At 35.9% G+C, this 13,267-nt stretch overlaps 1 protein-coding gene across 1 annotated transcript in view; it reads right to left on the reverse strand.

The window, feature by feature from the left end:
• PCOLCE2 (procollagen C-endopeptidase enhancer 2) overlaps window positions 1–13,267 on the reverse strand; it is an 815,974-nt gene that overhangs the window by 299,555 nt on the left and 503,152 nt on the right. The window contains exon 4 of the mRNA XM_044071023.1: window positions 12,460–12,584. Coding sequence (XP_043926958.1) covers window positions 12,460–12,584 — 125 coding nt within the window. The remainder of the gene's footprint in view (window positions 1–12,459; window positions 12,585–13,267) is intronic.

The raw sequence follows: 13,267 nt of genomic DNA on the forward strand, positions 1-13,267 counted from the left end.
ATAAAACATTAAAGTTAAATAAATACAACTAACATCTATTAAATCAAAAGTTTCCATGTGCATTCTGAATTTAACCCTAAAGGGGTTACTATTATGAACGTAGTATGAACGTACATGACAGATGATGTGTGCAGTTAATTAAATATATACAGACCATCAGAAAGAAGTAAAAGCAAGAGTGAAAAACCACACTAACTTTTTAAGTCTTATGATGTAGAAATACCTTACAGACAAAGAAGCATTGAAATTGGTGGCAGACAGAGAACATGAAGATTTAACAGATGTTATTAAGACTCTGAAATTAGCCAATATGATGTGATAGTAAGTCACTGGTGTCAGCTCTAGCATAATCTCTCAAATAGTATTGCCAGCTCTGGAATTTGCCATTCCTGGATGCTTGACAGCCATCATGGTCAATTTATCATGATGGCCAGTCAGGTTGTTATACTAAATCCCACAGGTTGTTTATGCTCATTAAAACAGAAGGTATTGAAAAACTAAACGAATAGGACATCAGACAATTTTGACAGCTTTGTTGGTTTGACCTAGTGCTGTTGACACAGAATAGTCAAATATTATAACAAAAAATAGCAATTGTGCATAAGTATAACAAAAACATATTACTTAAATTTTACATCATACAGGTTACAGGCGTTTGTCAGTTTTTCACTAGTCAACACGAATGATTAATCCGAATTGTGTTAAGTAACATCAATCACCAGTAAATGATTCAAATTCAACGTGCAGTGCCCATGCAAATACATAATCATTAGTCACTGCTGTTTAAATTTGTACATTTGCTGAAAAAAAGGCAGTTTTCAGTAGTTGACAGTCACTGCGAATAAACTCACAGAAATCATTGCTTGACATGTTGAAATTTATCTTCACCATTAACTCTGCTTTCACCAAGTCTTTGTTTAGTCTGTTCCTGCTGTCAGACCAAAGTTCCATCATTATGCTGAAAACTCTCTCACAGAAAGCATTTGAGAGCAGGACTGACAGAACGTATGAAACAATATGAAGCAGTTGAATGTTATCTGGAGAATCTGGAGACAATACACTAAAAAACTTTACTCACCTATCACCGACCTGTATCGTTGATTGTACAACATTGATTCTAACTTTTCGAAGATTGCAAAATTCTTCATACAACTTGTCAGTATCAACAGTTATACCTTTAACATGTCTAAGTATTGCCAACATATCCTGCCACTGGATGTCATTGTCTAAAGTGAAAACAGTAAAATGCTTAAAAACAGATTCTTCTTAGTTATACCATTTCTGCAATTATGACAAACAGCAATCTAAAAAATGAGTTGCTTCCTGTTCAAATTTTCGTTTCATTTCTGCAGTCACAGCATCAGAATGTAGTAGTTGATGGGCCGAAGAACCATAAAATTTGTCACTTGGACATTGTTGCAGCTTGCACTTCACACTTTCCATAATGGAGTGCAATTCAGCAGCTGTAGTTGCATTCGACTCCAAGCATCGAACATTATCAAAAACAGCCATAACACTGTGAATGAGACAGAGTGAACACCGAGGTAAAATATTATCACTGTCCTAAGAAAACCCATCCCATAGCAATGCTGCAAATTCGTCTTCACCTTGAGATGTAAAGTAAGACTTTAGTGCTGGCCAACATAACAACAATCTGTCAACAGCAGGCAACAGGATTAACCAACGCGTGGGCACATGATGTAGCAGTTTGCAGTATTCCATTTGCAAAAAATCAAAGAATTCCTTAAGTTCATCAGATTTTTGGTCGACATTGAGAATAAATTGTAAGTTTTGATAACAACTGATTCAACATCAAAACTGATCACCTTTAATCCAAACTTCACACAGTTGTTGAGGATATATTTGTAATTTGCTTGTATCAAATTTTTGTTCACAACATGCATCTTCTGAAATACTGACGTGTTTTCTGAAGTTTATGGATGCATTGTCTGGGGTGACTGAATCTAAGCACAGGCTATTAACTGCAATGATATCTTTAATTCTATAAGCAATTGCTGTACTGGTTTCATCATTATCTTGATAAAAATCCATGGGTGCATTCCTCACACCTTCAGTTCTCGAAAAGTAGTGAAAGGTCAATGGAAATAACTTCTTACTGCCTTTGTTTGAAGCATATGATCCAATTCCAAAATAACAAGTAGGTTTAACAGCTATGGCACAAGGTTCCTGCACTTTCAGATCCAGTATGTTTTCAACATAACATGTTGCTTTTGTATGGCCACATGAAATTTTAGAAGCTGTGGTTGAATCAGGGAATAGTTTTGCCAGAAGCTTGTTGCCACAGTCCTGACTATTGTAGCTGTGATGATACATAACGCCATGATACATAGTGGTTAGTTCTGTTGCAATAACACTGTCTTCTTCCAGTGTATTTTTTCGAACAAAAAACACAGAAAACGCATGAGACTGCTTTTATGTTTTTAACACATTCTTGTGCTTGGATGACTCAGCATATGTTGTAATGGCCTTCTTCTCCTCATATTTGACAGCAAAGGACTATCAACAGAATGTGCAGTTTGCCGTGTGATCATCAATTTTTGGTAACTATGAAAAATTCTCGATGATCACTCTTGCTTGAAAACATGCAGCCTTCTCTTCTTTCTCTTAGGAGTGTCCATTTTATGTGAATCAGAATTATCCAAATCCAGTGATTCAGATTTGTTACTATTACTAAAGTCTTCACTAAATTTCAAATATGATACCATAAGTAACGGGGACTAGCATCTAACAACATGTAGTCAAACAAACGTTTTTAAGACCAAAGATTATAAATAGACATTACTTGCCAACCATCACCAGCTGCAGCACCAAAGTCCCAAAGAATGCAAAGCAAATTGACTGTGGTTTCTACCTACCAATTTCGAAAACCACTAAGACTATTGAACTGCATTTCGCGCCAAATTTTTACGTTGTTTAAATTTTGTTTAATATTTACTGTCTTCTGAGTTGCCTGACTTGCATTAACTTGCAAGACTGTAGTGATCAGGAGTACACAATTATGGAATATGATTCCATTGGTTGGTATGTTAGAAACAAATGTACAATAACATTAATTATGGCAACATAGGGCCAAATTCTTGAACAAATCTCATCCTAACCTGGTGAATCCTGGACAGTTGGCAACCCTAGTCTCAAAAACTCTTGCTTGAATGAGTCAGTCAGTTAACGTCCCTGCATTTGATTGAATGAATCATCTCACAGTGTGGTTGTACACCACAAACTGAAAGTCAGCAAAGGGTGAGTCTGCCTATGTCGATAGAGTTTTAGCTAAAAGCACTTATTTGTAATTTAGAAATAAGTCATCCACTAAAAAGCAAGAAAACAAACAAACAAGATTCAGTGCTTACAGGAAAAAGTAACAGTAAAATATCTTTATATGTGTTATGAAAGTATTATTTACTTGTTTATTTCACTTATTTAACAACTGAGTGCTTCTACTAGGGAATTAAATTGCATTTGTAGTAAAGGCTTAGAAAGTATCAGATTCAATAAACAGAAGCATCACCCAAATAAAAGAAAGACAACGTCGGCAAAGATCAGGAGTGATGAATCTATAGTATGCATGTCTAAGGTGGCTCACAGAAATTTTTTGGTCCATTAGCCAAAGAATGTGGCTCTGTGACTACAGAAAAGAGATGACTAACATCAGTGATGGAAATAAATTTACATAAACTAGTAACTTTGGTTAACTGTTCTGCTGTTTGTTTTCCTCATTAGTATTCTATGGTTTACTGTGTTTATTTATAATCACTGACACATTCTTAATACACTGAATATTTTTTCTCTGTCTGGTAAAGCATCAGATGGGAAATGAGTACACTTTAGCATCGATAATCACTGCGGCAGCTCAGATACCCAATAGCTGTATCCAGCCCATGTACTTCTACCGTTCGTCGTTACACATGGGAGTCCACCGAAAAAATAATTACGAAAAGCTAGCCACTAAAGGAAAAAGTCTGGTAGTCCCAACCACGGAGAAAGTCTTCATGGAAATAATCAGTATAAAGAGATTAACAGTTGCTTTCAATATAATCTTTTTTTGATAGACTATTTTATATATGATATTTCTAGAAACTCAAATTCTTTCTTTCTGTCTGTCAAAGTAAAGTCAGGAGGCAATGTAATTTGTTTTCGAATAGAACTCTCAGCCTTATTTCTTTACCATGTGTGCATGTGGGGGGGGTAGTATAAAAGCAGAAACAAGTAAATGCCATGTGTGGGTCTTTAAATGAGAAAGAATAAAATGTGAGACTGTTAATATCATGTCTGACTTTTTTCCAAACTTGTTGCATTCTAAAATTACAAGCACCACAATTTTTTATTACCTTCTCACATAATCTTTATTTTTTCCATTCATTTACACACAACTCCAGTTCTCAACAGACCTCCTTCATCCTACCCTAGCTCATTTCTTTCTTTTCAATACTCACATTCATTCATTCATTATCGGATTGCACTTCAGCTTATTTACATGTAATACTTAATACAAAGAGTGACATCACTAGGCCCAGAACATGACTGGATCTTTGCTTCTATGCTTCTTGCCAGTTACCAGCACTGACTGATTAAAATGGAACCAGCAGCTATAACAAGCTACCTCTTGCAGCATTTTCAGGCCTTTTTAAATACAATTACCACTGCTTTAATGTGTTCACTGCATTTGCTTAGCATTACATAGCATTACCACAGGAGTGGAACTCCAGCCATGATACCATGCTCATGTACTTGGCTGCAGGACTACATTTCATTTAATTTTTCCCCCATGTGCTGGTGTTTTGCACATGTAATTTGCAAGGGTTATGTGACATAAATAACTGGTTAACTTGGTAATATTACAGAACACATCACAAGGGCCAATATGTGTGAGGCAGTAGTAAAAATGCTGCCTAACTGACAGGATAATGTTTCAAAATAGTTTCCATGACAACTGATGGTGCACACAGCATGACTGTCAAAAAAAGGCAGGTTTTGTTAATCTGTTTTCAAATTATGTTGGACATCCACTGATAGGCTTTCATTGTATCCACTACAAGGAAGTCTTGTTTACAAAAGCATGGCTTAAGGAACTTGAAGAAGTAAGGAAAACTGACAACAAGGTAGTCTGTTTTATCTTTAGGCATACTTTACAAAATAGACTATTGTAGGGTTTACTGAGTGATGTGAGTTTATGGTATACATTGCTGTTTATGTACAATAATGTTTGTTGGCTTAGTAGATGTTCTTTTTAATTTCTTGAGCATCTGGAGGAAATTACCCCTTTTCAAACAAACGTTTTCTTATCAAGAATTATATTGACATTGTGTAGGGTTGTAGACTGATTTCTTTTTCAGATTTTTCCTAATGACTTGAACACACAGCTACACTAATCTAACAAAGGAATTTATGTTATGTTCAACACTATCAATGCCTTTCAAATCAAACTGGAAGTAATTAACTATGATGTTAAAATGGCTCTTTTGAATATTACCCAAACTTAAAATAATGTATCATGAAATTAATGACAAAAACAGGAATTCAATGCATTCACTTGCAGTATTTGGGCACCATTGATTCAACTACTGACCACCTATTTTAATGTTAACTAAGTTCAGGTGATATAAAGAAACTTTAAAATTCACAAAGTATTCGGACATTGTAAAATTAAAACAATTTGAATTTTTGTACTAAATTGGTTTGAATAATTTTGAATTACAATTGACTGATTTACAAAGCAGCTTAATTTTGGAGGCAAATGTTGACAACTTAAGTGTTAAACTTTAACATTTTGAAAGAGATTGCTTAATTACTGGATTAACACAGAAAGTTCCAGAAAAAATGTGATTATCAAACCCTGAAATTCCATTTCTGAAGCTTTTAACTACCAGAAAAATGTTGCAGTGGCACTGTTAATGGTATTTCATTGGCTTATTCATATACTTCATTGTTTACAGTGATATATTTGATGTAGACTAATAATAGGAAAATACTTTCTGATGTAACCAAGGCTTCATCCAATACTCTTAATACAACCCAAGCCTGATATCAAATATATGTCGTCATTAGTGGTACAGCACAAGTCATACTGATATCAATAAATGTTGGGGGAATGTTTTCATGTTTTCAAATATGCTTCATTAGTAAAACAAGAAGCAAAGTCTTACTGCTATGAATAATTGTAAATGTCTCTTTAATGCAACCAGAGCCAAATCAAAGGGGTCCCGGGACGGGGTAATAGATCGGGCCCCCCTGCAGGACCCACCGCAGCCACTCCAGTGTCACATTACTTGGTTATTTCTCCCAGGTTTCCATAAGCACTTTTCAAACCTATCAGTATGCAAATTATTGTCTTCTTTGCTTCAACAATGGTTACATATATGTAAAACTTTTATTTCAAATTTTATAGCACAAACACTGATAGCCATTTGCTAAAAAAAAATAAACTCTCACAATGAAAATATTCTTAACATGAACAGCAAGCTTCTCTGCCCTTGAAACTCACATTCATTGAAATGGCATTGAAACCCACATTCAAAGAAAATGCATCTGACCAGTGGTGGATTAAGTTTACTGTCGGGCTGTTTTCAAACCATAGGCTCCTTTCACAAATTTTTTGGACCATGCATACATACATGTGTTCTTTGATGCACCATCCTGATTGTATTAACTTATACTCCTTGTATAATACAGTACCTCCTGTTAGAGAGCATTTTAAATCGGTAGCTTTCACTATTTTTCCAGTAAGTAGTGAAACAAAAAATATGAACTAATTATGACAAAACTACCTATTACAGAACATTTCAACCACACAAGGCCACTCAAGACCCTGTCATTACAATCCATCAATATCAGTCAATATACACAATATCTGCAAAAGTAAAAGTCTGAATAATTCCACATTAAAGATGTCTATAACTAATGAAGAGGTTGCTGCTGGCTAAAAACTTTACATTTCAGTGTTTCATGTGCAAATTCAGTGCCTGATGTCCTTGAAGAATAAACTGCCCATGTTACATTTAAAAAAATTGGTAAGCTGGTAATATTGGAAAAGGAATGGCTGTCAAAATGTTTATCGTTACTAGGCATTTCACCCAAAGGAAGAAATACACAGGACTGTAGTAAACCCTTAAAGAGAGAACTGCAATATCAGCATTCCATCTACATGTTATGGGAGTAGAATCCACAGTCTTTTGCACCAAAGGCAGGTATGCTACCTAATGTGCTACTAACACTGCTTAAAGCTTATAGCAAAAATGCTGCTGATGGCTATTCACTAAACAAAACCATTGCACATTGAAAACAGACTTAGCATGAGCAGCAGTAAACTTTGCTTCTGTTGAAACTCAACATTCCTTGAAAATGCACAGAAACTCAATGTTCTTTAAAAATGCACTGGAACTCAACATTGTTTGAAAATCCACAGAAGTGCAACATTCTTTGGAAATGCACAGAAACTCAACATTCTTTTAAAATATACTGAGACAGTCTTTGAAACACATTTGCAGATGACAGCTTGGCAGCTGGTGTAGAGGATTTAGGCTCTTGGATCCTGTATTTAAGGTACAGGGTTTGAGCTTGTTCTCCCTAACTAGGGCATTTTACACACACACACACACACACACACACACGCACCTCCTTTGTTTATTTCACAAGTGACCTGTTCTCCACATTCATCCAGAGTGGCAACAGCAATTCTCCAAATTGAAATCCAAATGATTGTCTCTTAAAAATCATGTGCTCCATTCCAATGTTTAGATGTGCGTGCATCATACTAAGAACACACACTGCATGCATCCTTAAAGAAGAAATGTAAGTCTTGTGGCAACCACCAGACCAGTAACTCCCCCCCCCCCCCAGCCAGTTTTGCCCTAAGTGACTGCCGGCTCTGAATGCAACAGTAAAAATCTCATTGATATGAGTAACTTATAAACTGATGGCATGCTCATAGGTACTACAAACCACTTTATAACTGCTTATATCAGTTAAGAAGCTATAGACTTTTACAATAGGAGGCAGCAATATGGAGGTGTTACAATATGTTACTGTCATCCATGGTTGACTTGACAGTGCAAAATTAGTGGATGCAGCCATTAGACCATACTTCAAGTACTATGATGAATGTTCGTGCGCATAAGGCTTAATGATCAATGGGAATATGGTTATCATTCCTTCTCAGCTCTGTGATGCAATGATTGACTCACATCAAGGACTAAGAAAGTGCAAGCAAAGAGCATATGTTGCCTTTTACTGGCCCAAGATGTGAGAGCAGATTGAGCAAATGGTTCAAAGTTGTAAAATCTGTAATACGTTCAGGCGACAGAATCCAAAAAAATGCCATTCTTCCCTGAAACACTTGATCTTTCTTGGATGAAAGTGGGAGTAGATGTGCTTTGCTATGAAGATAATGCTTAACTTCTCTGTGTTGACTATTTTTGAATGTACCCAGACACAATACATCTGCTTGTAACTACTAATCATTGTGGTATCACAATACTGAAATCTGTCTTTGACATACATTGTATAATAAATAAAATAGTAACAGACATATTATACTAAATGAAGCAGTATCAGTCATTAGTTTGACATTTATAAGCCAAGAATTCTATACTTTTCTGAATCTGTGGGAATGTAAGCATACTACCTAAGTCCAAGATATTCAAAGATCAATGAACAAATAGAACATATGTCCTGACTATAAAGAATCTTATGAAACAGTATGACAGTTCTGTATATTCAGATTGTTATATTTTGATTTTGGAGTTTAGAAACTCAGCAGTGCAGTCTGTATGGCTTTTAGACATTCACTAGCACAACTGTTGATGGAAAGACATCACAAAGTTGAGTAACCCACCTCATACTCTTTGTTAGTTCCTGAAAATCAAAGAAATTCAGTGGATTTGATGAAAGAAAGGCTGCACAAACAGAACCTATGTGATAAGAAATCAGCAAACAATGCCAGTGAAATAACAAGGATCACTATGAATTTTGGAATTAATGCATACTAAAGCAGTGTACCTGGTGCAGTGATTTAAGTAAAAAAAAAAAAACTAAGATTGTATGGCAAAGAAAGTTCAGATACACCTATATTAAGGATGTATAGAAGGTAGTTAGACTGATGTTGAAATTTACTCGTTCAAATATCTGAATTGCTGTCTTAAAGTATTGACTCGGTTAAAGTGCTACCACCTTCTCCTTGTGAAAGTATTCCCAGGGTGCTACTCACTGTCAGAATTTGGATAATAAGGAAGTTTTTCACAATGATCTGTTCAGCAGCATGAATCCACAACAAACTTCTGAAATAACAGTGTTGTTAGGATGGATCACTTTATTTTGAAATACAGCTTCAGGTGAATTGTTCAAGAAACCATAACACTAAAGTAAATAGTAAAAAAGTATACAGACTCCACAAATGTTAATGACTATTTTTAATAGTGTCAGTATTGAATATGAGTGTATTACTGCAGATCATGTTACATACCTTATATACATATATTTACTTACAAACAACATATTTAAATGTAATTTTATGCAGTTACCTTTTTCTTTTAAAGTAAGGGGGATATAGGATATACAAGCATATTTATTATAAAGTAATGACACTATAGCTGTATGGTTAAATGGAAATTACCAGTAAGTTGATTCATTTTTATTTGACAATTTTTTTAACCAGGAATGTCTGACCTGGAACAAAGCCAATCTTCAGCGGACCTGGGAAGAAATGTTCCAGATGCATGTCTTTGTAAAATGGGAGGAAACTGGAGCACCCAAAAGAAACCCACATGAATGCTGGGAGGGCAAGCAGACTCTACACAGAAGGCACCCAAGGTTAGAATTGAACTGGAGAACCTTTTGCTCTGAGGTGACAACATAACCACTGCACCATCCACGGTATGTGCCATGTGATTTCTCTCTCAGATGCAGTTGAATATAACTACTGTTGAATGCACATCATGTCTAAAGCCTCTTCATTTGTTCATCTTTATTATGTGCATGCTTAACAGTACACATACACTACCGTTATTAATTGAAAAGCAATTTACAAGTCAAGGCAGGACATCGCTTAGTAAGACAGGTATTAATAGCTTCCTTAATAGTAAGATGTGATCAATTAAACTGAGAGCGCTCATAACATTTGCAAAGACGGTACAGCTTTAGCTAACAGTAAGAAAACTAGCCAGCTGCCTATCGGACATCTTAATGAATTAGTCAGAGTAGTGGGTAAAAACTAGTGATTCAAAGAGGTAGAACAGTAAAAATTCAGATGCTTTAAGTGAGACCATCAAGGTTTCAGAAATGTAAGTGATGCTACTGGTAGAATTTCATTTTAGTGCTTTATTGACTCTGTCTCTTCATAAATTGGATCAAGGCACAGCTAACGTTAAACTCAAAAACTCCTCCTCATCAGTCTTAGGGAGACAATGACCAGCATCTTCCTCTCTCAGTGTAAGATAACTGCCATCTGGTATTGCAAACAAACTGCCATCTGGTATTGCAAACTCACTGTAGATAAAGACAAGGCTTTAGGGTCTTTAGTGTGACACTTTCTGTGCAATGGAAATGCTCCAAAAAGCCTTCCATGACTAGCTTTGATCTATAAATATAAAAAGAATCTTAAAATTCTGTAGGTAAACATGCACTAATGTGTGTGTGTGTGTGTGTGTAAATGGTATGGGATGATATGGTTCATCTGATCTTCTTCCAGCTTTTTCCCAGTTAGGGGTCGCCACAGCAGATCACCTATCCACTCATGATTGGCAAGTTGCCAGCCCAGCACCCAACCTTCCATGGAAGGCACACACACTCACACCTAGGGCCAATTTAGAGTGTCCAATCCACCTACAGCATGTCTTTGGGATGTGGGAGGAGACCAGAGCACCCAGAGGAAACCCACACGTCCACAGGGAGGACATGCAGACTCCACACAGAAGGCACCCCAGCCAAGGATCAAACCGGAGAACCTCTTGCTGTGAGGCAACACTGCTAACCACTGCACCACCGTGGCCACCCAGATATAGTTCATCCGATACTTTTGGTAATATTTTCTCTTTTTACCATACTTTCTGTGCATTCTTTCCTGAAGCTCACTACAGCTTATTGTTAGCTCTTCACCTACACTTTCTCTATATTTACTTTTTTTTAGCATCTGCTTATTATTTTCTTTTGATGCCATATCTACCTTCTAATACTGATTAGAAATGGCAGAATTCTAACAACACTTAAACACCTTCACCATCTTTCGACTTAAATCTGCCCCACAGGTTTATACCAAAAGTGTATAATGTCCCTTGATAAACCCTCTTATAACAGTTAACGTCTTTACTTTACAGGTCAAGGTACAGGGTTTGATTCTGACCTACTTATTGGCTAGGCTTGTAATAGTCTGCAGACTGATAGCCTATTATTTACCTATGAACATATTAATAATTACAACCACCTCTTTAATTTTATCTAGACCCAGAAGATCAGACTCGAAGAAGAGTTTCTTCCTCTCAACATGTTTGGGTAGAAAAATACGTGTGACCAATTATGAAAAATGTTTCTGAACTCCTTCAAAGACTTAAAAACAGTATCTGAACCTCTTAAAAGATGTGAAAACAGTTTGACTCTCCCTTGTGGTGTGTGCATCAGTCATCCCATAAGGACCACCCTTGTCTATGTAAATTCTATTTTAAACAGTACTAGCCTGATATTTCAGAAACCTCCTCTGCTCTACTGTCTGTGCCCTCATTCATTTTCCTAGTTGCTTGCAGCTGTGCCTCATTTTGCCAAAACAGGAGACACAGACATTCCCTTTAGCAAAACAAATCCATATAATCCAGTCTTTTCAAAGAAGCACTGTATCTGGAATTGAAAAAAAATAAATAAGCAAATAAATAAAAACACTTTCTGATTGAACACAGTCCTCTCCACTTCCCTAGTTTATATGATCAGCTCTGAGATTATTTTTATTTAAGTACCATTCATTTTAATGGGATAAACAGTTTTGCAAAGCAGGATGATTCATACCCACACCTTCATCTCACGGGTTGGAGCTGACTGTATATGTTATGTATTTTCTTGCAAACCATGTCTATAAAAGATTCTGTACAAAGAACATAAATTCCAAGTATGGTTTGTTGCCTCGTTATTTCCTCCAGATCATAATGTGTCTTCTCCAGTTTGACATCATGTTAACATTTGTGTAAATGAAACATTCATTCCATTTCTAAGCTGTGGTTCTTTTTAAAGCATAAACACCACATCATAGAAAAATAAAAGGCTTTCCTATCAAGAGCAGACTACTCAGCTAGTTCCTTAGACATGTCTCAAATATTTACACTTTTTTCCTGCCATCGTTATGGTACGGACAGTACTTCTCATTGACTGCCTATCTTTACGTTCAGCGTAAATGCATTATTGCCAGAAGAGAGCTACTTTAGTGCTTAGCTATGCAGTGCAGTAAAACCATCAAAAAATGCCTACCTGATTCTTTGGGGCAACAAAGTGCCAAGAACAGGTAACTCCAGCAGGATAATCTCGATCAGGCCAGTTAGGAGTTTTGAAAGTCCCCTCAGGTTTCTGTAGCCGACCCCCACAGTATTGATCTCCTGCAATGAAAGTTTAAAAGAAAAGATGATGCATGGTCTGTCAATTATATTACCTGCAACTATCCTTATGGTTGTTTGTACCACTCCTTCCCCAGGTGTTAAGTACGTTAGTGTTAACTAATATGTGACCTTCTCAGCAATGCATTAAGTTAAATGCACTAATGTTAAATAATACATGACTGAATACATTCTTTAAGTCACATACATTAGTAGTAGTATTTAACACAAGGCCCACAGATACTGCCTACTTTAAGTCTTCTTTAAGTACACTAGGGCTAATTAATATGACTTCCCTAGAGAAAACATTTTTCATTTGTGTACATTAGCTGTAATTAATTCTTAACTACCCCGGGTAATTCATTTTTAACTTACATACACCATATCTAATTAATTCTTAACTACCCTAGGTAATTCATTTTTAATATTAAGTACACAAGTTCTAATTAATTCTTAACTACCCTAGACAATTAATTTTTAACATTAAGGACACCAGATCTAATTCTTAACTACCCAAGGCAATTCATTTTTAACTTTCATACATTGGTTCTAATCAATTCTTAACTACCCTAGGTAATTCATTTTTAACATTGAGTACATCAGCTGTAATTAATTCGTAACTACCCTAGGCAATTCATTTTTACCATTAAGTACACCAGATCTAATTAATTCTTAACTACCCTAGA

This window comes from Protopterus annectens, chromosome 5.part0 (genome assembly GCF_019279795.1).
Source record: "Protopterus annectens isolate FY-2018-M chromosome 5.part0, PAN1.0, whole genome shotgun sequence".
In the NCBI taxonomy this organism is placed as follows: domain Eukaryota; kingdom Metazoa; phylum Chordata; order Ceratodontiformes; family Protopteridae; genus Protopterus; species Protopterus annectens.